The sequence below is a fragment of the Brachycentrus maculatus genome, unplaced genomic scaffold (genome assembly GCF_059751285.1).
Source record: "Brachycentrus maculatus isolate JH-2025_06_01 unplaced genomic scaffold, ASM5975128v1 h1tg000017l, whole genome shotgun sequence".
Taxonomy (NCBI): domain Eukaryota; kingdom Metazoa; phylum Arthropoda; class Insecta; order Trichoptera; family Brachycentridae; genus Brachycentrus; species Brachycentrus maculatus.
Window position 1 is genome coordinate 1,990,244 of NW_028280771.1, and position 22,361 is coordinate 2,012,604.

Sequence of the window (22,361 nt, forward strand, 5' to 3'; positions counted from 1 at the left end):
ACTCCATGTGCGGTGTGATGTATGAATACTCTCTCAGAGTCATCAAAAGATTGTTTATAAATGAAAAAACGTACTTGATTATTGATCGCAATTAATAAATTTAAAGCTATAAAATAAAATACAACTAAGGACTCTATAACTATTTTTAAGAATAATAAAAATCACTGATTCTAAGTGACAATAATTTCACTACGCGAAGGTCATGATTGTGCAGGAAGAAAAAGGTTGCAAGTGCACGTTGGTTTTTATGACCTCTCGCTCAGTATGCAAGGCTATAACAACCTGGTAGGTTTACCAGTGCAGGCAACCTGGAGGGTTTTCTTATTTATTTAGGTACCTACTCCTGACTGAGTAATGAATCTTTCGATTTCAAGATGTATAAGTAGAGTTTCTCATCATTACTGTTTTGGTAGCATACTTTTTCTAGAACAATGGATCCAGTTAGGGACGCTCACCTCGTGATATTCTCCTGTCTGCTAGATATCGTGAGCTGCCCGACAGCTTCCTGTAGTTGCATTACAAGTCCAGTTCTGACAGCCTCCACAGTGTCACACTCCTCTAAAAGATCAATCTGAAAAGATACATGCTATTTAATTACTCAATTAAATATGCTTATAATTATGTACCTAGTTAATAGTTTACACACATGAGCCCTGCAAAAACCCATACATAAATACACACATATTACAATTCTATACTTTTATGTTTCAGTTCCAATTATTTAACATAAAAATTTCAACCATAGAGGGCAATGCTGAAATTTATATGAACACATTGTTTGCGGGAAACGCTTAAAAGTGTCTTTTACATACTGTTGGTATAGAGCGGGAGATGCTTATAAGACTTCTATTCACTTACTTTTGGTAGAGCGCGAGAGACGAAAAAACATTGTACAGATCGGACTAGAATTTGCGGTTACTTGTGATTAGAATAGAACCCTAATTGGTATACTAATTAGGGTCAGGGTTGATGAAAAAACCGCTCGACAATAATGAGTTAATAATGTATTTGTTTTATTACCTTTATAATTGACAGAATTTTGTAAAGCATTCTGTTTGGGTGAAAACATACAATTTTCAAACAAAGATATCACCAGTAAAGTTTCTGTTGAAAATGTGAAGTGTTTCTATCACTTCTAACTTGATAACTAATTCACTAATTAACCATCACTCCGCTTTCGCAAGGGTAGACAGAGAGAATAGAACGCCAGATCACTCTGTCTTTGCAAACATTCTTCGCCTCTTCCACGTTCATCTCCTCATACAAACCCACTGATTATTTCAACTCCTAACCTAATTGCTTTCAAGTATTTGAGATACCTGATCGTGCCAAGTTTTTCTCGGTCACCCTCTACTCCTTTTTCCTTTTAATTATGTGACTTTTTTCCTTTTACTTATGTGGCTGCCAATAAAGAGTAGAATGGTGAATACAATGGCCAATTACAGGTTCTAGACCTTTTAAACACCCAGAGTTTTATATTATTATCTTTTGTCTATGCTAATATGTGAATAAAATCTTAATACATATCGCTCACTACTTTCAAGAACGTCATAAATCAAAAATCGTCAATTTTCAGCTGAGCATGTTTTCGGAATGCCCAGAAAATGTACTATATCCCAGCAAAAGAGGCATATTTTCAACTTAATATTTACCCGCTACAGGGAACAAAGTGTTGTTTTTGCATTTTGAAGAAAAAGGTATTTTTTAATTATTTTTTAAAATAAACTACATATTTTTCAAATGGAGAAAAACATTCAGTTTTACCTAAAAAGATCTGTTGCACAGTAAAAGGTTCAATAAGTGGCTAGATATTTATTTTTAATACATTGTATTATATTTTTAAACTTTAAAAGCGTTCTCCTAAAAAATCAAGTTGTTTTGATTTATGACATTCTTGAAGGGAGTGAGCGATATGAGATTTATGCAGTGTGCTATCAAATGGGTAAAGAAAAAGAAAGCGGTGTTGTTAAATGATATGGGCATGCGGAGAGTGAATGATTGATGAACAAACAGTGAAATATATTACAATTAGAATGTGATTGATTGAAAGGAGAAGCCAGAGAAGGACAAAGAAGACACTGCCCTCACTTTACGGAGGAACCGCTAGAACATGGGTGGCCAACCTTTTCAGCAGCCGGGCCAAATTTTAGAAATGAGATTTCCTACCGGGCCATAACACAAAATTTCTTTTGTTAATTCAAAGCAAACGAGAAATACGTATATTTGTTGTTTTTTTAAGAAGATATAACAAAAATGAGAATCAAACATGTTAATTAGATTAGAGTTAGGCAATATTAAAAATAATATTAAAAAATAAACAAAACTAACTAACTAAACTAACCAACACGCCGCTTCCCCGCAGGGGTAGGCAGAGAGAATAGAGCGCCACACCACTCTGTCCTTGCAAACATTCTTCGCCTCTTCCACGTTCATGCATCTCCTCATACATACCCGCCGATTGTTACGACTCCTAATCTGACCACTTTCAAGTATTTGGCATACCTGATCGTGCCATGTTTTTTTCGGTCTTCCTCTGCTTCTTTTCCCGCTAACATTCGCCTCATAAATTTGTTTTACCGTTCTTTCCTCACTCATTCGTTCTACATGTCCAAACCATCTCAACACACCTTTCTTAATTTTATCGATAATGCTTATCTCAGCTTTGCATTCCTTCCTTATTTCACTATTCGCACATCTATCACACATCGTTTTGTCACACATTCTTCTGAGAGATCGCATTTCGACTGCATTCAGTCTACTTTCATCCTTCTTTTGCCAACTCCATGTTTCACTTCCATACATTAGAGTTGGAACCAGGACTCCGTTGTGCACTGCCAGTTTAGCTTCCGCTGATAGGTTTTTATTTGCTATAACTGATTTCAGTGCACCATTCACTTTGTTCCCAGCATTCCGTCTCCTTTCTATGTCTTTATCAATCTTTCCATCCCTAGAAAACATACTACCCAAATACACAAAATCATCTAAAAATAAACAAAATAAAATATATTTTAGTAAGAAGTCTGATTTTGTTCGTCAGAACTAAGTGCATCAATGTTGATAACGGTTGATCTTGTTATTTCACCCAAACAGTTTTCCAAATGCTTCAAATCAAAAAAATTTGGCACGCGTCATGATTGTTAACACGAATATTGGTATATGGAACACATTGTCACGATAGTGAGATACTTCCATACGTGGGATATGATACAAACTACGTAGATGGAATGTTCTTTTGGTGGTTTTATGTACACTTAAAGAAAAAATGTGCGATATGCTCCGCGGGCCACAAGTAGACACCCGGCGGGCCGCGGGTTGGCCACCCTTGTGCTAGAAGGTTACTAGAATATTTATTTACTTATTTTATCTTTATTCTAAACTTTGAGCTGAAGTATGCAAGCCTCTAAGCTTCATATGACATATACATTATATAAAATACAATGTATATATATTTATATAAGGTAAGTGTCTATAAAACTGACCTAGCCCCTATTGCTGACCTATTTCAAAGAAACAACAGATAATAAGACACTGGTTCAATTATTACTAATTTTTAATATTACCAACACTGCAGCCATGCTTGTGTTATGTGATGACAATGTTTTACAGTCAATATTTTGATTTTTCATATTTGAAATATCAGTTATAGTTTGGACATCTGGCAAGTAGCGCGCGCACACGGAAAATCCTTAACAGACAAGCCTAATCTTTCAAGTTTTATTTTAAAGGTGTATTATTTTTATATGATTGATATTTACTAATATTTTATATGTGTTAGTTAGTTTAGTGTATTGAATTTACAAAAAACAAAGTATTTGTGAAATAACCATATGATTAATACAATACATTTATAAAATAAAAGTTGTCAGTATTACATTCACCCGAAATTTCATTAGTTTCCTTTACTGACCTATAGGTCAGTAATGAGTAAGACGAGAGCATTTTTAAAGTTTACATAAATTTGTGAAAATTCTTAAATACGTAAATTTCTTGCTTGCTTTGGATAGCATACAGTTTTTGGATTATGGGGGCCTAATTCTGACCTATATATTTTTGCTTGGTTTTATAATTATAATAAATAGTTTCAGCGGTCAGTAATAGAAACGAATCTAGATCAGTATTATAAACACATACTATTTCAGAAAAGGAGTTTCGTTCTGAGCCATCTTTTTGTGATTTTTCTTATGTTAAAATACAATTTATTTTTTCTTTTTTAACATAATATCAACAAAAAAACTTTGTTTATTATCAAACATAAACTGATTCCACTATACTCGCATGAGTGATCACCTTGCCTTCATGTAAGTAACTATCGAGATAACACTGCGTCAATACAACATCAGTGCAGATGCAGTGCACCATCGGGTGCGGATAAGGGTTAGTAGAATATAAATATAAATAAATATATATATATATATATATATATATATATATATATATATATATATATATATATATATATATATATATATATATATATATATATGTATATACATATCAGGCACACTACCATCATGCTCTAATGTTGCACACCCAAATGAGGTTACTCGTTGTAAACCTCCAAATCCCACGATCTTAAATGTTCTAACAGCGTTTAACTGTCCCGTTCCGAAGGGGATATCAATTTCTTTACTAGCGCTGTATCTATCTCCACAGTTTAACCATCGGCGGTAGATCCCCAAATTTGCACGCGTGTGAATCGTGTTCTCGAACGCAAGCGTTATTTGGCAAATACAGAGTGTTTTTTTTCGTTTCTAATAAGAATTATTATTAATTTAAATTATCTACTGAAATTTCTTGGTGCAATTGCATTTTCATATTTATTTTATAAATATCTACCTTTTTACACTAATTAAATTGTCATAATTTTAATATTTACTTTACCCTAACAATGAGTGGAAAATAATTGACAGATGATATGATTGAGCAACTTCTGAGCTATACGGACACTGATGTATGTATATAAGTGATGATGAATTCCATTTAGGGTTAGAAAATAAAGATTATGCTTCCGACGCCGACTCAGATAACTATATAATCCAAGAACTTGATGAATCTGACTCTAACAGCGTCAAGCCCGTACATATGGTAGACAACAGTAGAAATGAAGAAAATTCGTTCACTTCCAAATCAGGCTACAGATGGACAGATATTCCCAAACCCAAGTCCAAACTGTTCATACAACGTAATGTCATTTTTGTATTGTTTCTCGCTATCTGATTTTTTTACCATTCTTTGTTTTTTTTTCACCATAATATACGACAAATTAGAAACCCGCTAGTATGTACCGAGTAGTATGCTTCTCTCTCTCTCTTTCTCTCCTCACCCCCTCTCGCTTGCATCGTTTCCGGCCGAAGCGCCTATTGTCCAGTGATGCTTAAACATTGGGCGAAATTGAATGTCATTTCCGTAGAGAACTTCTTCACAACTATGTTTTTTTGAAAATTATTGTTTATTGCAGAAAATTCAAATTTAAATGGAAAAAATAGAATAACAATAGCATGATAAACATTTTGACATTAGCCGAATTTGTGAAAAACCTGTATTTTTAGCATTTTACTTGGGGTATTGCCAGTACCCCCTTCGGAACCCGCGGATTGTTTTTTTTTTACTCTGGACAGGAAAGGTTAAGCAGTCTCTGTGTGCCAGAAGATAAAGTGGCAGAAAAGAAGAAAAAAAAACTGAAAATCACCAAGGGTCTTCAAAAAATCTTCCTCGTAAAAACTAAAATAAAATGAGTCCTGTATTGTAAAGTAGGAAGGGGAATTTTTTAGGAATTGTAATAAATCCCAAAAAGGATGGTTCCGCTTTGATCAAGGTCGTGGTATGCCTGAACTGGAAGTGCCAGAAAAACAGGATACTATATAGTATACTTCAGAAGGAATCATAAAAACAATTCCAGAACCGGTGTGACTAAATGCTAGAGGAAATTATTCCATTCCAGAATTACTTATTTATAGTGAGCTTAAAAAAATACATTAACAATACATTTTGTTTAACCAATATGTTTTTTTTTAATAAATAATAAATTGTCACATAAGTACTTACTTTTACATTTATTTCCATTACAAATACTTATATCTTACTCCAGTTTACATATGGTAAAATATATTAAAATATGAATTGAGTTGTCTTTTTCACTCATAGTCAGTAATAGGGGCAACAGCAGTCAGTATTATGAAATAATCCATTTCGAATAGGTCAGTATTGAATACAAAGCCTTTAACTGTTTATTGCGTGGATTTTAATATATGCACTTGACTTTTGACTATTATTTTTTTAACTTTGTAAGGATAAAACTATCCCATTAAAAAATAAAAATAAATTTAAAAAATTATCAAGCCGTTTTAATATTAAATAAATATTTAAAAAATATGGACCGGCTTAAGACAAAAACTAGGTCAGTATTATAGCCACTTACCTTATATATATATATATATATATATATATATATATATATATATATATATATATATATATATATATATATATATATATATATATATATATATATATATATATATATATATATATATATATATATATATATATATATATATATATATATATATATATATATATATATATATATATATATATCTGCGTGTGCGTGTGCGTGTGCGTGTGCGTGTGCGTGTGCGTGTGCGTGTGCGTGTGCGTGTGCGTGTGCGTGTGCGTGTGCGTGTGCGTGTGCGAGCAATGGGAATTATGTGTAGAAATTTGTACAGACAGTGCTCCATCAATGGTAGGTTCATTGAAAGGATTTGTGACACCACGGCACACACGCGGCGGAACAATGGTCTAGTTTTGTGAAAATAACAATAGTTGCTCCAAATTTTGATTGCCTGTGCTCAGTTTAGTAGGCTCACATTTCGCATTAAACATAATATGTTAAATATGTTACCATAATATGGTAAATATGCACCTCTGAAATTTCGTAATTTGGTAGGTGTACCTTGAATAGAAAAAGTTTGCGGAACACTCGGCTGTCCAAACTCAAAACAGAGTAAGGGACATTTTTTGTAGTACGTTTTTTTTTGCATTTTTGGACTAAGTAGAGTCTACTTAGTCCAAAAATGCATAAAAAACGTACTTCAAAAAAATGTCCCTTACTGTGTTTTAAGTTCGGACAGCCGCACCGCTCTAGACCGACATACCTTGAGGTCTTCCGGGAGCGCGTCGGCGTCGATGAGCGCCTTCTTGACAACGAGCACGTCGCACGCCTGCAGGCCGCCGGCGAGCGCGGCGCCCGCCAGCACGGCGCCGTCCTTGCGCACCATGCGGCCGTCCTCGAGCCCGGGCAGGTCGGGGCTCATGTCCAGCGCGCGGCCCGCGGCCGAGGAGTGGTCCCAGAGCGCCAGCGCACCGTGCTGGTGCAGCACGAGCGTGGCGGCCACCGTGTCCGCCAGCGCGCCGCTCACCCGCGAGGCGGTCGAGAAGCAGCCGATCAGCCTGCGGCCCGACGGCGCGTGGGCGCTCAGCTTGGCCTCCAGGTCGTTGAGGTCGATGAAGCCTTCGCGGGTCTCGGAGACGCGGATGATCTAGAAATAGTAACAATAAAAAACTTATTAACACCTTGACGACCGCAGGTAAATGTATGAGGCAGACTGAGGAAACACATGACAAAATTTTCACTTCATGACTCCCCAGTATGCAGATTTTGTATGGAGGATAACGAAATGCCAATCCACATTCTTTACAATTGTGACGCACTCGCTCACAAACGAAGTCACATCCTTGGAGGCCTCTACTGGACTCCGAGAAGGTGAAGCTCCTACCACCAAGACAGGTCGGAAGTTACATGACTCACGTAGGACTTGAGAGTGAGCTATGATACAGAGGGAGGTCACAATATACCTAATATAGTCGCAGTGCCATAAGGGATGCAAGATCCCTTGACCCCAAAAAAAATGTATGAGATATACGCCTTGTTTTGTCCTCCCCTTACGGAGGTGGTGATTGGATCCTTTGCCTCTGTTCATCCCGGTCCTTGTTTTCTGAGTGTAAATCATAGTGTATTTTTTTTCTTGTGTTCTTTGCTTGTCTCTGTTTTTTGTAACCTAACTCAATTTTTACTTGGATCTTTGTACTACTTTGGTTTTAAGTCATCGTCTCATAATAGGTCATATAAAGTCAGTGCAGTTTTTTGCCACTAGATGATGTTGATGCCCATATATCAGGCAACACTCAACCGATTGTTTTAAACAAGCATGTGCTTAAAAGGAGACATTTTAGTCTATGTTGAAAAAAAATATTTCCAATTCATTGCTTTTGTAAAAAGTTATATTGATATTAAAATGAATGAAATACGCTATGTGATGCTTTTTTTAATATAAAAAGGGTAAAAACGTCGCAAAAATTGCCTAAAATTTTGTGAAGTATACGGTGAGAATGCTTTGAGTAAACGAAGGACCCAGGAGTCATTTGCTCTATCCCGTTCCTGAAATTTCGATGTCAAAGATGCATCTCCCTCTGGTCGGCTAGTCATAGAAAAAAATCGATGAAATTCTTAAACTGGTGGATCAAGACTGACATGCAAGCTGTCAAGAAATAGTGGATACCTTAAACATCAACCACATGGCAGTTTGAAATCATTTGAAAAGAGCAAGCTACAAAAAGAAGGGCAATGTTTGGATGCCACATGAATTAACGCAAATAAATTTTACTGACCGAATTACCATTAATGAAATGCTGCTGAAACGCAACGAAATATAACAATTTTTTTAATCAAATCATTAAAGACCATAACAAAGTGGGTGAAATATGAGAATATCAAATGCATGTGATCATGGTCAAATACTGGTGACCCTCCACAAACAAAAATGTCCTTTTAAAAATTCAAGAAAATGTGCTCCATTTTGTACTAGAGGTAAAGCTATAAGCTATTAGAATACTCTTCATACATTAGCATATTAGTTGGCAACATCATATCCCCTATCTCCTTGAGAATTTCATCTATAATCTCTTATCGAATCAATGATCCATTGATTGATTGTAGAATGAATTAGCTGGCTTTACACGTACGCACTTGTAACGCACGATTAATTGTGTGCGTGTGAATCCGCTGGCGAAAGAGTGAGCGTTTGAAATATTAGTAAACAGTAATCCTGGCATTATCGAACGCGTCGTGGTCTCATTGTCCTTTGATAAAGCAGGTAAATTGAGTGGGAAATGCGACGACTGAGCATTTTCTGCAAATGTCTTTGCACCGTTCCGTGTCTATCTGCTGTGCTGGTCGGGATTGTGGAGGCGTCTGTGTACCGGCCAACGGCGGGTCGGAATCAGATCTACCTGACTAACTGAACCAACTAACTACTGATCCCTTTCACTGCCTGCACCGGGGCACTTCTAGAAAATTTGGTGGTGGTTTTACAAACTTGTATTTTTAGATTGGCAGTGACAGGGATATTGAAAGGTTTAAAATGTAAATTCACAATAAAATCGGGATATAATTTTGTTAAATAAGATAAAACAAAAACAACAGAAGATTGCTTTGCAAGAGAAGGTCTGTCAAGAAGCCTAGATGCTTCTATATTAGATCTGGAAATGCGGTGGGTCAGCTTTCAATACTAAAAAACAGATAGAAAACAGTAATCTTTACGCACTTTGTCTGCAGTCTTTTACGCAGTTTACTCCAAAGAGTACACACATCATTAATCACGCGGTAAAGCGTGTACCTACGTGTAAAGGTAGCAAAAAATGTACAATGTTTACACTGCGGTGATTTCTCCTTCACACGGACGAGAAAACGTAACCTTTTTATAAGTAATCGAGTAACGAGGATGTCACATTCTTATTTTATTAGTACGGATACAGACTGCGCGCATGAAAGGGTGAAAATTTCTCCCACCTTCGTGCGTCAACCTCCAAACAGACGACGCAAGGCCTCAAAGGGTCAAACACACGAGAGGGAGAACTGTAACATCCCCCCCGCAATAAGGTCGACGATCTAGCAGCATGCTTGTAGACGAAAAACGAATAAAGAACACCGAGAATGGAGCGAGTTGGATTTTGTGATTCGGGACATGTTGAATAGTCAAAATAGACCGTGTGTATGTGACCTTTGAACCGCCAAACAATGACCTATGTTTGTAAAGGTCTTTCAGTCTTCCATATTCAGAGTCATTACCATTTGTATGTGGACTGAATTCAGTAAACTTTATTCTAATTACGATTTTAGCCTGTAAATATCTCTGCCACTGACTATCTAAATAAACACAAACTTGGAAACCATTAAAACTAAACGATTTTTTACACATGTGATTCCCAACATGGGTTCCGAGAAATTCCTGACTGGCCCACACTAGATTACCCCTCCTGCTCCCAACACAGATTAAAATAAAACATTTTTTTTAAGCTAGAAGAAAAAAAATCCACTAAATGATCCATAAACCTTGTACATAATAAGTAAGGTGAAAAATAATGAAACTTCCATTTTGAAAAAACCCCAACATGGATGATTTAGCCTTCTAATGAGCGATTGAAGTCATTTGAAGATCAAGAAATTTTATCAAAAGAAAGTAAAGTTCCAAAAATATAAAGTAACCAGGAAATTTCGGAAAAGTCAAAAATGAAACACGACGTCCACTCCATCAACAAGAATGCAGCTAGGAAAAAATCTTATACCATAGGTGGCAATGTGCCGAAAAGGGTTGTGAACCTTTGTTTAAAGGTTGGGAACCCCTTTGTCGGGCAGCAGCTGTCGATACTTTAGAACAGCCCCCAACGATCTTGAGTACGCGAGTACGTCTGGGCAGGTCGAAGTTCTAGGTTTGTCAGGTTATAAGGGGGTCAATTGGCTAGAGCCATCGACCCGTGTGACGTGTGAACGGACAGAAAGGTCAATTATCCCATTTGAACCCGAGTGCATTTTGGGAATAATTGGGAATAGTATAAAACAAACAAATCTCCAACTCGAATTTTAAATTAAACAAAATCTACATTTTGAGTGTGTCCAAATACTTGTTCCACATATCGCTCACTCCTTTCAAGAACGTCATAAATAAAAAAACTTGATTTTTCAGGAGACCGTTTTTAATGTTTGAAAATATAACACAAAATATTAAAAATAAATATCAAGCCACTTATTGAACTTTTTACTGTGCAACAGATCTTTTTAGGTAAAACCTGAAGGTTTTTTCTCCATTTGAAAAATATTAAGTTTATTTAAAAAAATAATTAAACAATACCTTTTCTTCAAAATGCAAAAACAACTTTTTCTGCCCTGTGGCGGGTAAATATAAAGTTTAAAATATGCCTCTTTTGCTGGGATATAGTACATTTTCTGGGCATTCCGAAAACATGTGCAACTGAAAATTGACAATTTTTGATATATGACGTTCTTGAAAGGAGTGAGCGATATGTTAACTACTTAGGTACCTACCTGACCATATCCTGGCAACACCAACAGAGAGATAAAAGAATCCGCCTGCAGATGTCTCTTGCTTGGCCTTTTAATCGACAGGGGTGGAGTTCAGGGTAGGTACCATAATTGTTTTGTATTTTTTTTATTTAAAATGGATGGAGTCTCACCTCGGTGTCTGGCCTCGTCCATGGCTCGACGGTCTCCCACGAGTCGCTGGCACCCACGAACACGACGCAGTTGCCCGCCAGCGCGCGTGCTAAGAAGGGCAGTCCCGCGCCGAACACGACCCGATCCGTGCTGGAGCAGCGGCACGAATCGTGCACGATCGAGCGCGCCTCCTCTCTGAAAAACAAAATTTAAAACAGTTGATACAATAATAATAAATTTGGATATTTTTTTTTAGCGCATTTTTCGTAAATTACTACCTCAAGGTCGCTTATAAAGGCTTTATTTTATATTATTTTTTGACATCTCAACATAGATGAAGAAGAATATGGGGTAAATGGGGCTTACGACCGTCATATTCTTGTAACATTCACGAATTCTACCCATGATTGATAACAACACTACTCAAATTCGTGGAAGTTCCATATACAAATATGGTCCAATTTCGAAACATTGTACTTGAATCACTCAAATTTTCACTAGAGACATCTATTGGCGAGATGAAGAAGCTTTTTTATTGATCATAAACTTTTTTTTAATTATCTATGTTGAGATTTATTTTATTTATTTATTTTTCATAATAAATAGATACATATTCATTTCATATACACATTTATTATACGTATTACGGCTCTTTAGGCATGGCCTGTGTTGAGCCGAATACTAACATGTTAATACAATTTTTATTTTTATTTTTTATTTTTTAATAATTTTTTTTTAATTATTAGATTATAAACATAACATACAGGAGATACAAAAATAATTTGCAGTTTATTAAAGGTTTTTCATTACAGATGTCAAAAAATAATATGAAAAATAACTTCTATAATTGGAGATAATCCAGATTTGTGAACAAGTATTTGGACACACTCAAAACGTTTTAGACTTATGTTTTTATGTTAACAGTGAGCTTATATTATAATGTACTGGATTATTGGATAGAGATATTTGATAACATCGTAACTCAAGTAAATTATCATATCGGAATGTCGCCCAAGAGTCGAATCAAAGATATTTGAAGGACGAACCTCACTGTCGGATTTGGAATAAATACATACGGTTTTATGCCAGTTTACTTAAGATTAGAAAAATATTTACTTTATGAAAAATAAACAATCACCATGTAAGTTCTAAAATTCAGTATTTATATGGACTGCGTTGTATTTGTCACGTAATTTCAAATATCGCTCACTCCTTTCAACAACATCATATATCAAAAATCGTCAATTTTCTGTTATGCATGTTTTCGGAATGCCCAGAAAATGTAATATATCCCAGCAAAAGCGGCATATTTTTAACTTAATATTTACCCGCTACAGGGCAGAAAGTGTTGTTTTTGCATTTTGAAGAAAAGGTATTGTTAAATTATTTTTTTTAATTATACTCAATATTTTTCAAATGAAGAAAAAACATTCAGGTTTTACCCAAAAAGATCTGTTGCACAGTAAAAATTTCAATAAAAGGCTTGATATTTATTTTTTATAAATTTCATTGTATTTTTAAACTTTCCTGACCTGACCACTTTCAAGTATTTGAAATACTTGATCGTGTCAAGTTTTCCTCGGAACTCCTCAGCTTCTATTCCCAACCAAATATGCCTCAGATATTTGTTTTACTGTTTCTTCTTCACTCATTCGATTCACATTCCCAAACCATCTCAACACAGATTTCTTAATTTTATCGATAAAGCGTATCTCAGCCTTAATAACAAGATTACACTCTTAAAACCGTCAATACTTATTTCACCACCCTCTATATCTTTACAAATCCTGTTCTTAAGAAATTTTGAATTAAAAGAGTAAATTCAGAGAACAATTAATTTAAGAAATGATATCTAGAACGTCGACCCTTAAACGACTCTTTTTTCCACAATTCTCGACGGAGGCTGCAATAATCATAATTAAAATCATCCCATTGAAAAGCAAAGCTCAGAGAGTTAACGATGACCCATTGTCATAAGCAGTTAGAAAAATACAAGAGAAAGGGAAAAATGCTGGTTGGCGCGATATTTGAAAGGACTCGTTAACCTTTTTTAAAGCCGGGATTCTACAGATTTTTTCGAGAGGCTTATACAGGGTGGCGCAAAATTAATCACCCTATAGGAAAATTTTATAATTTTTGCAAATGGCGTCGTACGTCAATAATATTTGAAATTTTTAAACTAGACAGTTGCAGTTTACAAACATATTGATAAAACGGGCACAAATGCGTATCAACACTGGCGGCAGCCACTTGAAGGATATCATATTATCCACTTGACAGAAAAAATTGTAAAGATCCAAATAAAAATTTTCATCACTCATTTTATTCTATCTAGTAAAAAAGTTATTGAAAAACAAAATTGTAAAGAAATTCTTTTTCATAAGAAATTCTGTCGAAAAAATGAACAATTTAAAAATCTGATTAATTTATTCGGCAGTCACTTTATATTATATTAAACCCTTGTCCGCACCCTATGGTGCATAGGGCACTGCAGCATATAAACGCAGTATTATCATGATCGTTACACATGAAGGAAAGGTGATCAGCCCTCCGCTTCAGGTACCAGTCCAGGGTAATATTGAATAAATATTAGAGTGAAAAAATCACTTATTTATTTGACCCCCCTGGGAATCGAACCCGGGACCTGCAGTACGGTAACTTTTAATTTTAAAAAATCAAAAATCTCTAATCTCGATAAGGTACAATAGAACATGTTTCTTGGTCTAGAGGAATTTTAATGAAATAAGCATTGGATCATTATTATGAATTACCAATATAAATAACCTATAAATGCATTATAAATTACATGTTAATACATTATAAATTACATGTAAATACAGTATAGATTACCTATAAATACATTATAAATTCATATTATTTTTTGACATCTCATCAAAGATGAAGAAGAATATGGAAGTCTGGGCATTTACTTCCAGACTTCCATATTCTTCTTCATCTTTGATGACTTGTCAAAAAATAATATGAAAATAACTCCTGCAATTGGAGATAATCCAGATTTTGTGATTAAGTATCTGGGCACACTCAAAATGTTGTAAATACAGTATAAATTACCTGTAAATACATTATTAATTACCTGTAAATACATTATAAATTACCTGTAAATACATTATAAATTACCTGTAAATACTTGATTGGTGTGAAGTATGGGACACTGACAGTTTGGCCGCCCCATAGTCTGGGAGCACTTGACTCTGTACGAAGTCTTCTATGAAATGCAAGGACCGCCCGGACTCGAAGTAGTCGCAGTATATTACTGGAAACAAACAACATCATTTAATTAGATTTATTTATTTATTATTTATTTCATCATACACACATTTACAATTTTAAATTTACAATAATGTGTCCTTACTAGCTTTTCCCGTATTAAGGGCACATTTTACAATAAAAGTCTAAAGGATATTTAGAACAATTTTGCGTGTATCCAAAGCTTTGTTTGCAAATCTGGATTTTCTCCAATAAAGAGTTCTTTTTACATTTCACCATCTCAATGAAGATGAAGAACCATATGTAAGTCTGGGTATTTTACAGGGTTATACCTGTCATTGGCTGGTTAAGTGATCACTTTCACACGTGTAACATTCACCATTCTACCCACGATTGAAAAACCGCACAACTCAATTTTTTGGAATGTAATGTAGTACCGCTCCAAGGGATATTTTTTTATTTATTAATATTTTGTATATTAAAAGCATTGTTAACTTTGTGGTATGGTAATATAACACTCTCCTTATCATTCATCGTTCACTTTGTGTAATACCACTTTAATAAACATTAATTCATGATTACCGGTTTCGGAATAATCATTACGTCATCAGGTAATTAAAAAGAAATTTTTACGGTCTGACATTTATACAATAATAAAATGTTTAATTACTGTTTATTAATGTGGTATTACACAAAGTGAGCGATGAATGATAAGGAAAGTGTTTTAATTTTTTTGTGTTTTTTTCTATAAGTAAGTAATAAACTATTTCTATTATTTATTGATTCGGCATTTACTTTGTGGAATGACATATTGTTTTTTTTTTTAATTTAACACTTGTATCTACTAAACCACTTAATGAGTTTTATTTTTATTATACACGACTAGTTTCGAAAACTTACAGATGTTTTCATCTACACCCCTAGTTTTCATTTTCACCTGTAGATGATTTTGACTTAATGATGCATAGTATAAAGTTTTCAGCGTACTATAAACTGGCAAAATACACTAAGTTGTTTGAAATGTCATATATATGTCGTTTAAAAAGTTATAAGTTTAATAGCGGGTATTTTATTCAGCTTTAAATATCAGATATTATTCAAACAGGGATTTTAGAGTTACCGTTTTTTGCCAGTATACCCACGACATTAAACATGTATTATATTTAAAAATTAATGAAATATATTTCTCGCTCGCAATTTACCAATTTATGTTTTCATCTACACCCCTAGTTTTCATTTTCACCTGTAGATGAAAACATCTGTAAGTTTTCGAAACTGGTCGTGTAAAATAAAAATAAAACTCAAGTGGTTTATTACGAGCGTTAATTTTATTTTAAAATAATAAAAAAAAAACTCTTTATGTTTAACTTTTCACATACCTAGACAACATATATAATGACATAATGATATCTATTTCAGTCCATGACATAATGATATCTATTTTTGTCCGCCTCCGTAGTGTAATGGTCAGCACGCTTGGCTACCGTTCTGGAGGTCCCGGGTTCGATTCCCAAGGGGGGTAAAAATAAATATAAGTATTTTTTTCACTGTAATATTTATTCAATATTACCATGGACTGGTACCTGAAGCGGAGGGCTGATCACCTTTCCTTCATGTGTAAAACGATCATGATAACACTGCGTTTCTAAGACACAGTGCCCTTTGCACCATTGGGGTGCGGATAAGGGTTTTATTATTATTATTATCATTTCACTAATATTTATTCCGGTATTCGTGATAACATACCACCATAAAACTCTCATAATAGCACTATTATTATAAACATCAGTGATATCTCGACACAGAGATGGAAAATATTAATTCGTAATCGGTATCGCTTAAACAACATATCGTTAGTTTAATTAATAATCTGTGTTATTCAATTTGCAGAGTTATCGTTTTGTTTATTTATCTTAATACCAGTGAACCGTACTTAAATTTCAATTATCTAGATATAATTATTATTAATTTATTTCTTTCTTTCTTTGCATGTTTGCGTGTCATGATGATGATGTCGAAATGATGCGAAATGCATCGAAACACGTGTCACAATAGATCTTCTGAAATAGCGGTATTTACCAAGTAAAACTTAAATTAAAAATTAATATTATCGATGGTGGAATTGCAGAACCGCTGGAAAAAACTTACATATGATTATTTAGCTCAACGTCATAATTCAAAATTCGTAAATTTTTAGTTGTGCCTGTTTTCGGAATGCCCAGAAAATGTACTATATCCCAGCAAAAGAGACATATTTTTAACTTAATATTTACCCGCTACAGGGCAGAAAGTGTTGTTTTTGCATTTTGAAGAAAAGGTGTTGTTTAAATTTTTTTTAATATACTAAATATTTTACAAATGGAGAAAAAACCTTAGGTTTTACCTAAAAAGATCTGTTGCACAGTAAAAAGTTCAATAAGTGCCTTGATATTTATTTTTAATACATTGATTGTATTATATTTTTAAACTTTAAAAACGTTCTCCTGAAAAATCAAGTTTTTTGATTTATGACGTTCTTGAAAGGAGTGAGCGATATATGTAGCAATGTTATTCTATGAATTGTAAATAGTATTTGCGGTCACTTTACTGAAATATACAACAGGAAATTAATTGTACATAATATTATAAAATTTCAGTATTAAACTATGATTTTACGTTCCTAATACGATCACATGTCATTCACGTGATTCAAAGTTATGCCGGCTCAATTTATAGTGTCTCACTCCATCTGCGGAATTTAACGCTTTAACCAAGCGGTGTTGACAATTTTACCAAAACTCGTATTCGGTGAAAAGTAAATAAGTAAGTATACATATTTGCTTTCGACTGCGAAACTGGCGTAGCGGGGGTTCGATTCCCAGCTATAGCAAAATAAATTAAAGAAGGATGTATTTTCAATTGGTCTGGGTGTTTTTTTCACATTTATTTTCCCTATCCTTACTATCCTACCTGCAGACAAGCCTTTGCGGGTTATTCCTTTTTTAAGTATACTTACATAAAAAAAATATTAAAATACGTATCGAAAATCGGTTTTAAAATTAGTAAAACCATTGGAAATAATATATTAAGACGGGATACATATCTTTAAACCCAGGTAACATTTGACGTAATTGTGTTTTTTTCTTCTTCGTAAAACACCGTTTTCGTATTGAAAAAAATAAGTTTTTATTCGAAATAAATAAATGGCTATGAAATGAAAAATAATAATGAGTTATTGAAAGGTATGGAGTCAAAAAAATATATAAAATTTTTTTTTCAACACATATTCTTTAAAAAAAGTAACTCCAGTATATCGCTCACTCCTTTCAAGGACGTCATAAATCAAAAAACTTGATTTTTCAGGAGAACGCTTTTAAAGTTTAAAAATATAATACAATGTATTAAAACTAAATATCAAGCCGCTTATTGAACTTTTTACTGTGCAACAGATCTTTTTAGGTAAAACCTGAAGGTTTATTCTACATTTGAAAAATATTTAGTATATTAGAAAAATATATTAAACAATACATTTTCTTCAAAATGCATAAACAACACTTTCTGCCCTGTAGCTGGTAAATATTAAGTTAAAAATATGCCTCTTTTGCTGGGATATATGTAATACATTTTCTGGGCATTCCAAAAACATGCACAACTGAAAATTGATGATTTTTTATTTATGACGTTCTTGAAAGGAGTGAGCGATATATCCAAAAAATGTGCGCAACGTGCGCAGACAACACGTCTGGCTTCTCGAGCAGCCGGCCGCGTTTTGAATTCGTACGTTTGAGATCTCACCCTTGACGATTATTTTTAACGTGACGTTAAAAATAATCGCTCGCAATTTTTACAAAGTGGACCTATAAATCTGTCAAAAGTGGCTGAGCGAGTTGTTTTGTCTAACGTTGTGGTTGAGAAAAAAAACGAATACATACAGTTGAAAAAAAGTACCTACACGATTGAAGAAAAGAACGCGTAAAAAAACGTGAATCAGTATTTCTCCGCAAGTATTTGTTTACATAATTAACATAACTACAAAAAAACATGTTGTTTTTTAACAGAGTTCTTCTTACAGCTGTTTTCAGCACCCAATGGTGCATAGGGCACTGCACCATATCGAAGTTTTGTTATCTTGATCGCTACTTACATAAAGGCAAAGTAGATGGCTGTTGTGAACTCACATGTACTATGTCACGAATTTGATCAATATATATATAGAAGTTTGATCGATATATCTAAAAATTGAGTAGGGTGGCCGTCAATCATGGGTAGAATTGGTTAATATTACACGTGTGTAAAGTGATCACTTAAACCAGCCTATGGCGGTCGTCAGCCCCGTAAATGCCCAGAATTCCATATTCTTCTTCATCTTTGATGAGATGAGAGATGTCAAAAAAATAATATAAAAATTATGATATTATTTATGTTCGCAAAATTTTATTTTTACGAATAATATAAAAAATTCTTATTGTCATTAAAATATTGTCCAATGTACCTACAATGTATCGATACTCGTAATATAACCTTGATCACAAATGTAGGTGCACATTGATAACGCGGTGATAAAAATTATTTCATATATTTATTTTATAGGTATAATATTTTGTCTGTGATATAAGGTACCTACTCGTACATAGAATGTATCAATGTTTGTAAACAACATTATGTTCGTAGAAATTTATTTTAGATATCGAAGTAAGATCCAAAAGTTTTCGGTCTCGGTTAGAAACTTTACAATAGAAAAGAAAAATCAACTTCGGTTTAAAAACGGCTATAAACGGACTGTTATTGGTAAAAATTGCATTCCTACCTAACTAAAAGAAATTTGAAACGTAAAAAAACGCATGAAATGTATTGAATTTTTAAAACGTATTTTTAAGATGAAAATTATGTTTACTATGTATAAAGATTGTGTTTTCATATGCCATTACCAGATTTAAAAATGGTGTACAGGGCATTATTGCATTGACACAGTGTTGTCTTGATCGCTAATTTTAGAAGTACATAATTATAAGTCAATAAATCAACTAACCATAGTTTATCATGTCGGGTTGTGGTGCCGTGGTTAGTGTCGCAGACTCTTGCGTCAGAGTTTCTCGGTTCGAGCCCACTCTACCATAATTTAATACCAATATCTAATAATGAGCTGTTTAGGCTCATATAAATAGCATGAAATTGAAGTATTTTGTAAATAATGAAAATAAAAAAATTAAAAATTAATTTAAAAATTAAAAATATATTTATACTTATACATATTTAGTATACACCTATATCCTTTTTTGTTAGAGACACAATACACATTAATATATGACGTACATTGAGTATGCAGGCAGGTATATTTATAATATTTAAAAATAAAAATAAAAAAAACCTTAATTTACATACTACATAATACAAAAATATTGACAAACAAAATTTCTAGTATTTTCATTATATGTTCGTTAAATAATGGCTAATGCATATGTTGTCTGAAAGAACAACCAAACAACTTTACGTATTTCACAGGAAATTTTCCGCTCGTATGTTCCAATACACTAGAGCACGGAATAGTACGGATTTAATATCACTAAAACCAGCTGGTGTGGCGAAAACAAACCAATCTGAAAACATAACACTCTCGTGAGAGAAATAATAACGAGGGAGTACATTAGAGTAACCAAAGAACGCCAAAGACGTTTATCTCTATTTATACATCTTTAATTGTCTCTTTTTAGACGAAAATATCGAAATCTTCTAGTACACAACCATGATACACACAATGAAGGTTTGATAGTCCCAAGAATTAACGATAAATATGGGAGTCAAACACTGCAATATATCGTTCCAAACATTTTTTATTTGTTGCCGAAGGGTGTTAGAGGTCCAAATAAAATATGGAACAAAGGCAAAATAAAGGAATGGGTAAATGATCAAGAGCTAATTTTATGAAAATTGTAAAATAGTTTATATTCTTACAAAATGTGATACAAAAAATAAAAAAAACGGGAAAAACTCCTAAATGTTACTTTATTGAGCATTGCGCAGCGTATACATCCACTCCGGACGACAACTTGTGAGCTACAAATGGAAGCCCCATTTTCACATGGTGTACGGAGTGCGTGAAAGTTTTTGGTATCGTAAGGGAAGAGTAATTAACTATAACCTAACTATGAGTATTTCAATGTACAATGAATAATTACATAAACCCTGAAGATGACAAGGTTCTTGTCGAAACCGGTTGGAAAAAGTGTACCAATAAAAAGTGGTTAAAACAAGTAAATAAAAGTTGTTTATTGGTTAAAACAAGTAAATAAAAGTTGTGTAAATAAAAAAAAAAAAATTGTAAAGAAATAAAACTCAATCAATCCATGAAGTCAATGCCGAATCAATAAATAATAAAATATTTTCAAATTATATGTCAGGTTTTCCAGTAGTTTTGCAATTTTAAAAGAAGACTGGAGTTTATAATATTATGATGCTTCACAAACGGAGCATCAAGTGTCCACGTGATCCAATTGTGACTAAATGAGTGAGAATCCAACCGGTAGACATTGAATAGCCGAGACCAACACGGAACAAGAAACAGCAGCGGACAGACGAGCCGCGGGTCTATACATAGAACCAGATCGATGCGGCGTGTGTGGGAGAATACAACACACTAATAATAACCCTGTCACGCAAGATCCACAACGAGGATCCAACGCAGAAGATCGACCCAATAATCTCCATAAAGATGAAATGAAAAATGTCCAAATACTTGGTTACAAATCAGAGTTTCTTGGCTGTCATAGGCTGGAGAAACTCAGATTTGGAAGTCTAGGGCTGCCATAGGCTGGAGAAACTCAGATTTGGAAGTCTAGGGCTGTCATTGGCTGGATAAACTCAGATTTGGAAGTCTAGGGCTGCCATAGGCTGGAGAAACTCAGATTTGGAAGTCTAGGGCTGTCATTGGCTGGATAAACTCAGATTTGGAAGTCTAGGGCTGTCATAGGCTGGATAAACTCAGATTGGGAAGTCTAGGGCTGTCAAAGGCTGGAGAAACTCAGATTTGGAAGTCTAGGGCTGTCATACGCTGGAGAAACTCAGATTTGGAAGTCTGGAGCTGTCTGACGTCCAAATATGAGTTTCCAGCCTATGCCAGCCCTAGACTTCCAAATCTAAGTTTCTCCAGCCTATGACGTAATTTTAACCTAATATTTAAACTCATTTCATTTTAAAAATATAATTCAATTTTGACATGAAATAGGAAATTTCGTAAAGCCGATGATATAAGCTAGGGATATTATTATTTAATAAAAGCTGGAATTTCGGCTCAAAGGTATAAAAAATACAAAAGGACACCAAGGACAGAAGGAATGAGTAGGTAAATATTTTTGCGCAATTTTACTCCGCACTCGAGTACATTTAGCTGAAAGTTTTCGTATTAAGGACTAAGCACTTTTTGTTTACACTTGGAAAATCTTTGTTGACCGCACAAGGACACAGGACACGCTCGGTTCCATCACCCAACCGAATATTGCGGAAACAAAACAAAAACTTTCTTAAGGTCATACTCGCAATCACAGATCTCATTCAGCGTTCGGCAACGCTAGGAGCCGCATGTTATTTCACGCTCGATTTTTTTAAAAATAAATGTTGGATTTTTTTGTTTTTTTAGAATAAATAATAA

At 34.1% G+C, this 22,361-nt stretch overlaps 1 protein-coding gene across 1 annotated transcript in view; it reads right to left on the reverse strand.

The window, feature by feature from the left end:
* LOC148313195 (uncharacterized) overlaps positions 1-22,361 on the reverse strand; it is a 145,431-nt gene that overhangs the window by 21,233 nt on the left and 101,837 nt on the right. The window contains exons 2-5 of the mRNA XM_088266611.1: positions 14,648-14,783; positions 11,530-11,704; positions 7,155-7,538; positions 456-571 (exon numbers count right to left, since the gene is read on the reverse strand). Coding sequence (XP_088122737.1) covers positions 456-571; positions 7,155-7,538; positions 11,530-11,704; positions 14,648-14,783 — 811 coding nt within the window. The remainder of the gene's footprint in view (positions 1-455; positions 572-7,154; positions 7,539-11,529; positions 11,705-14,647; positions 14,784-22,361) is intronic.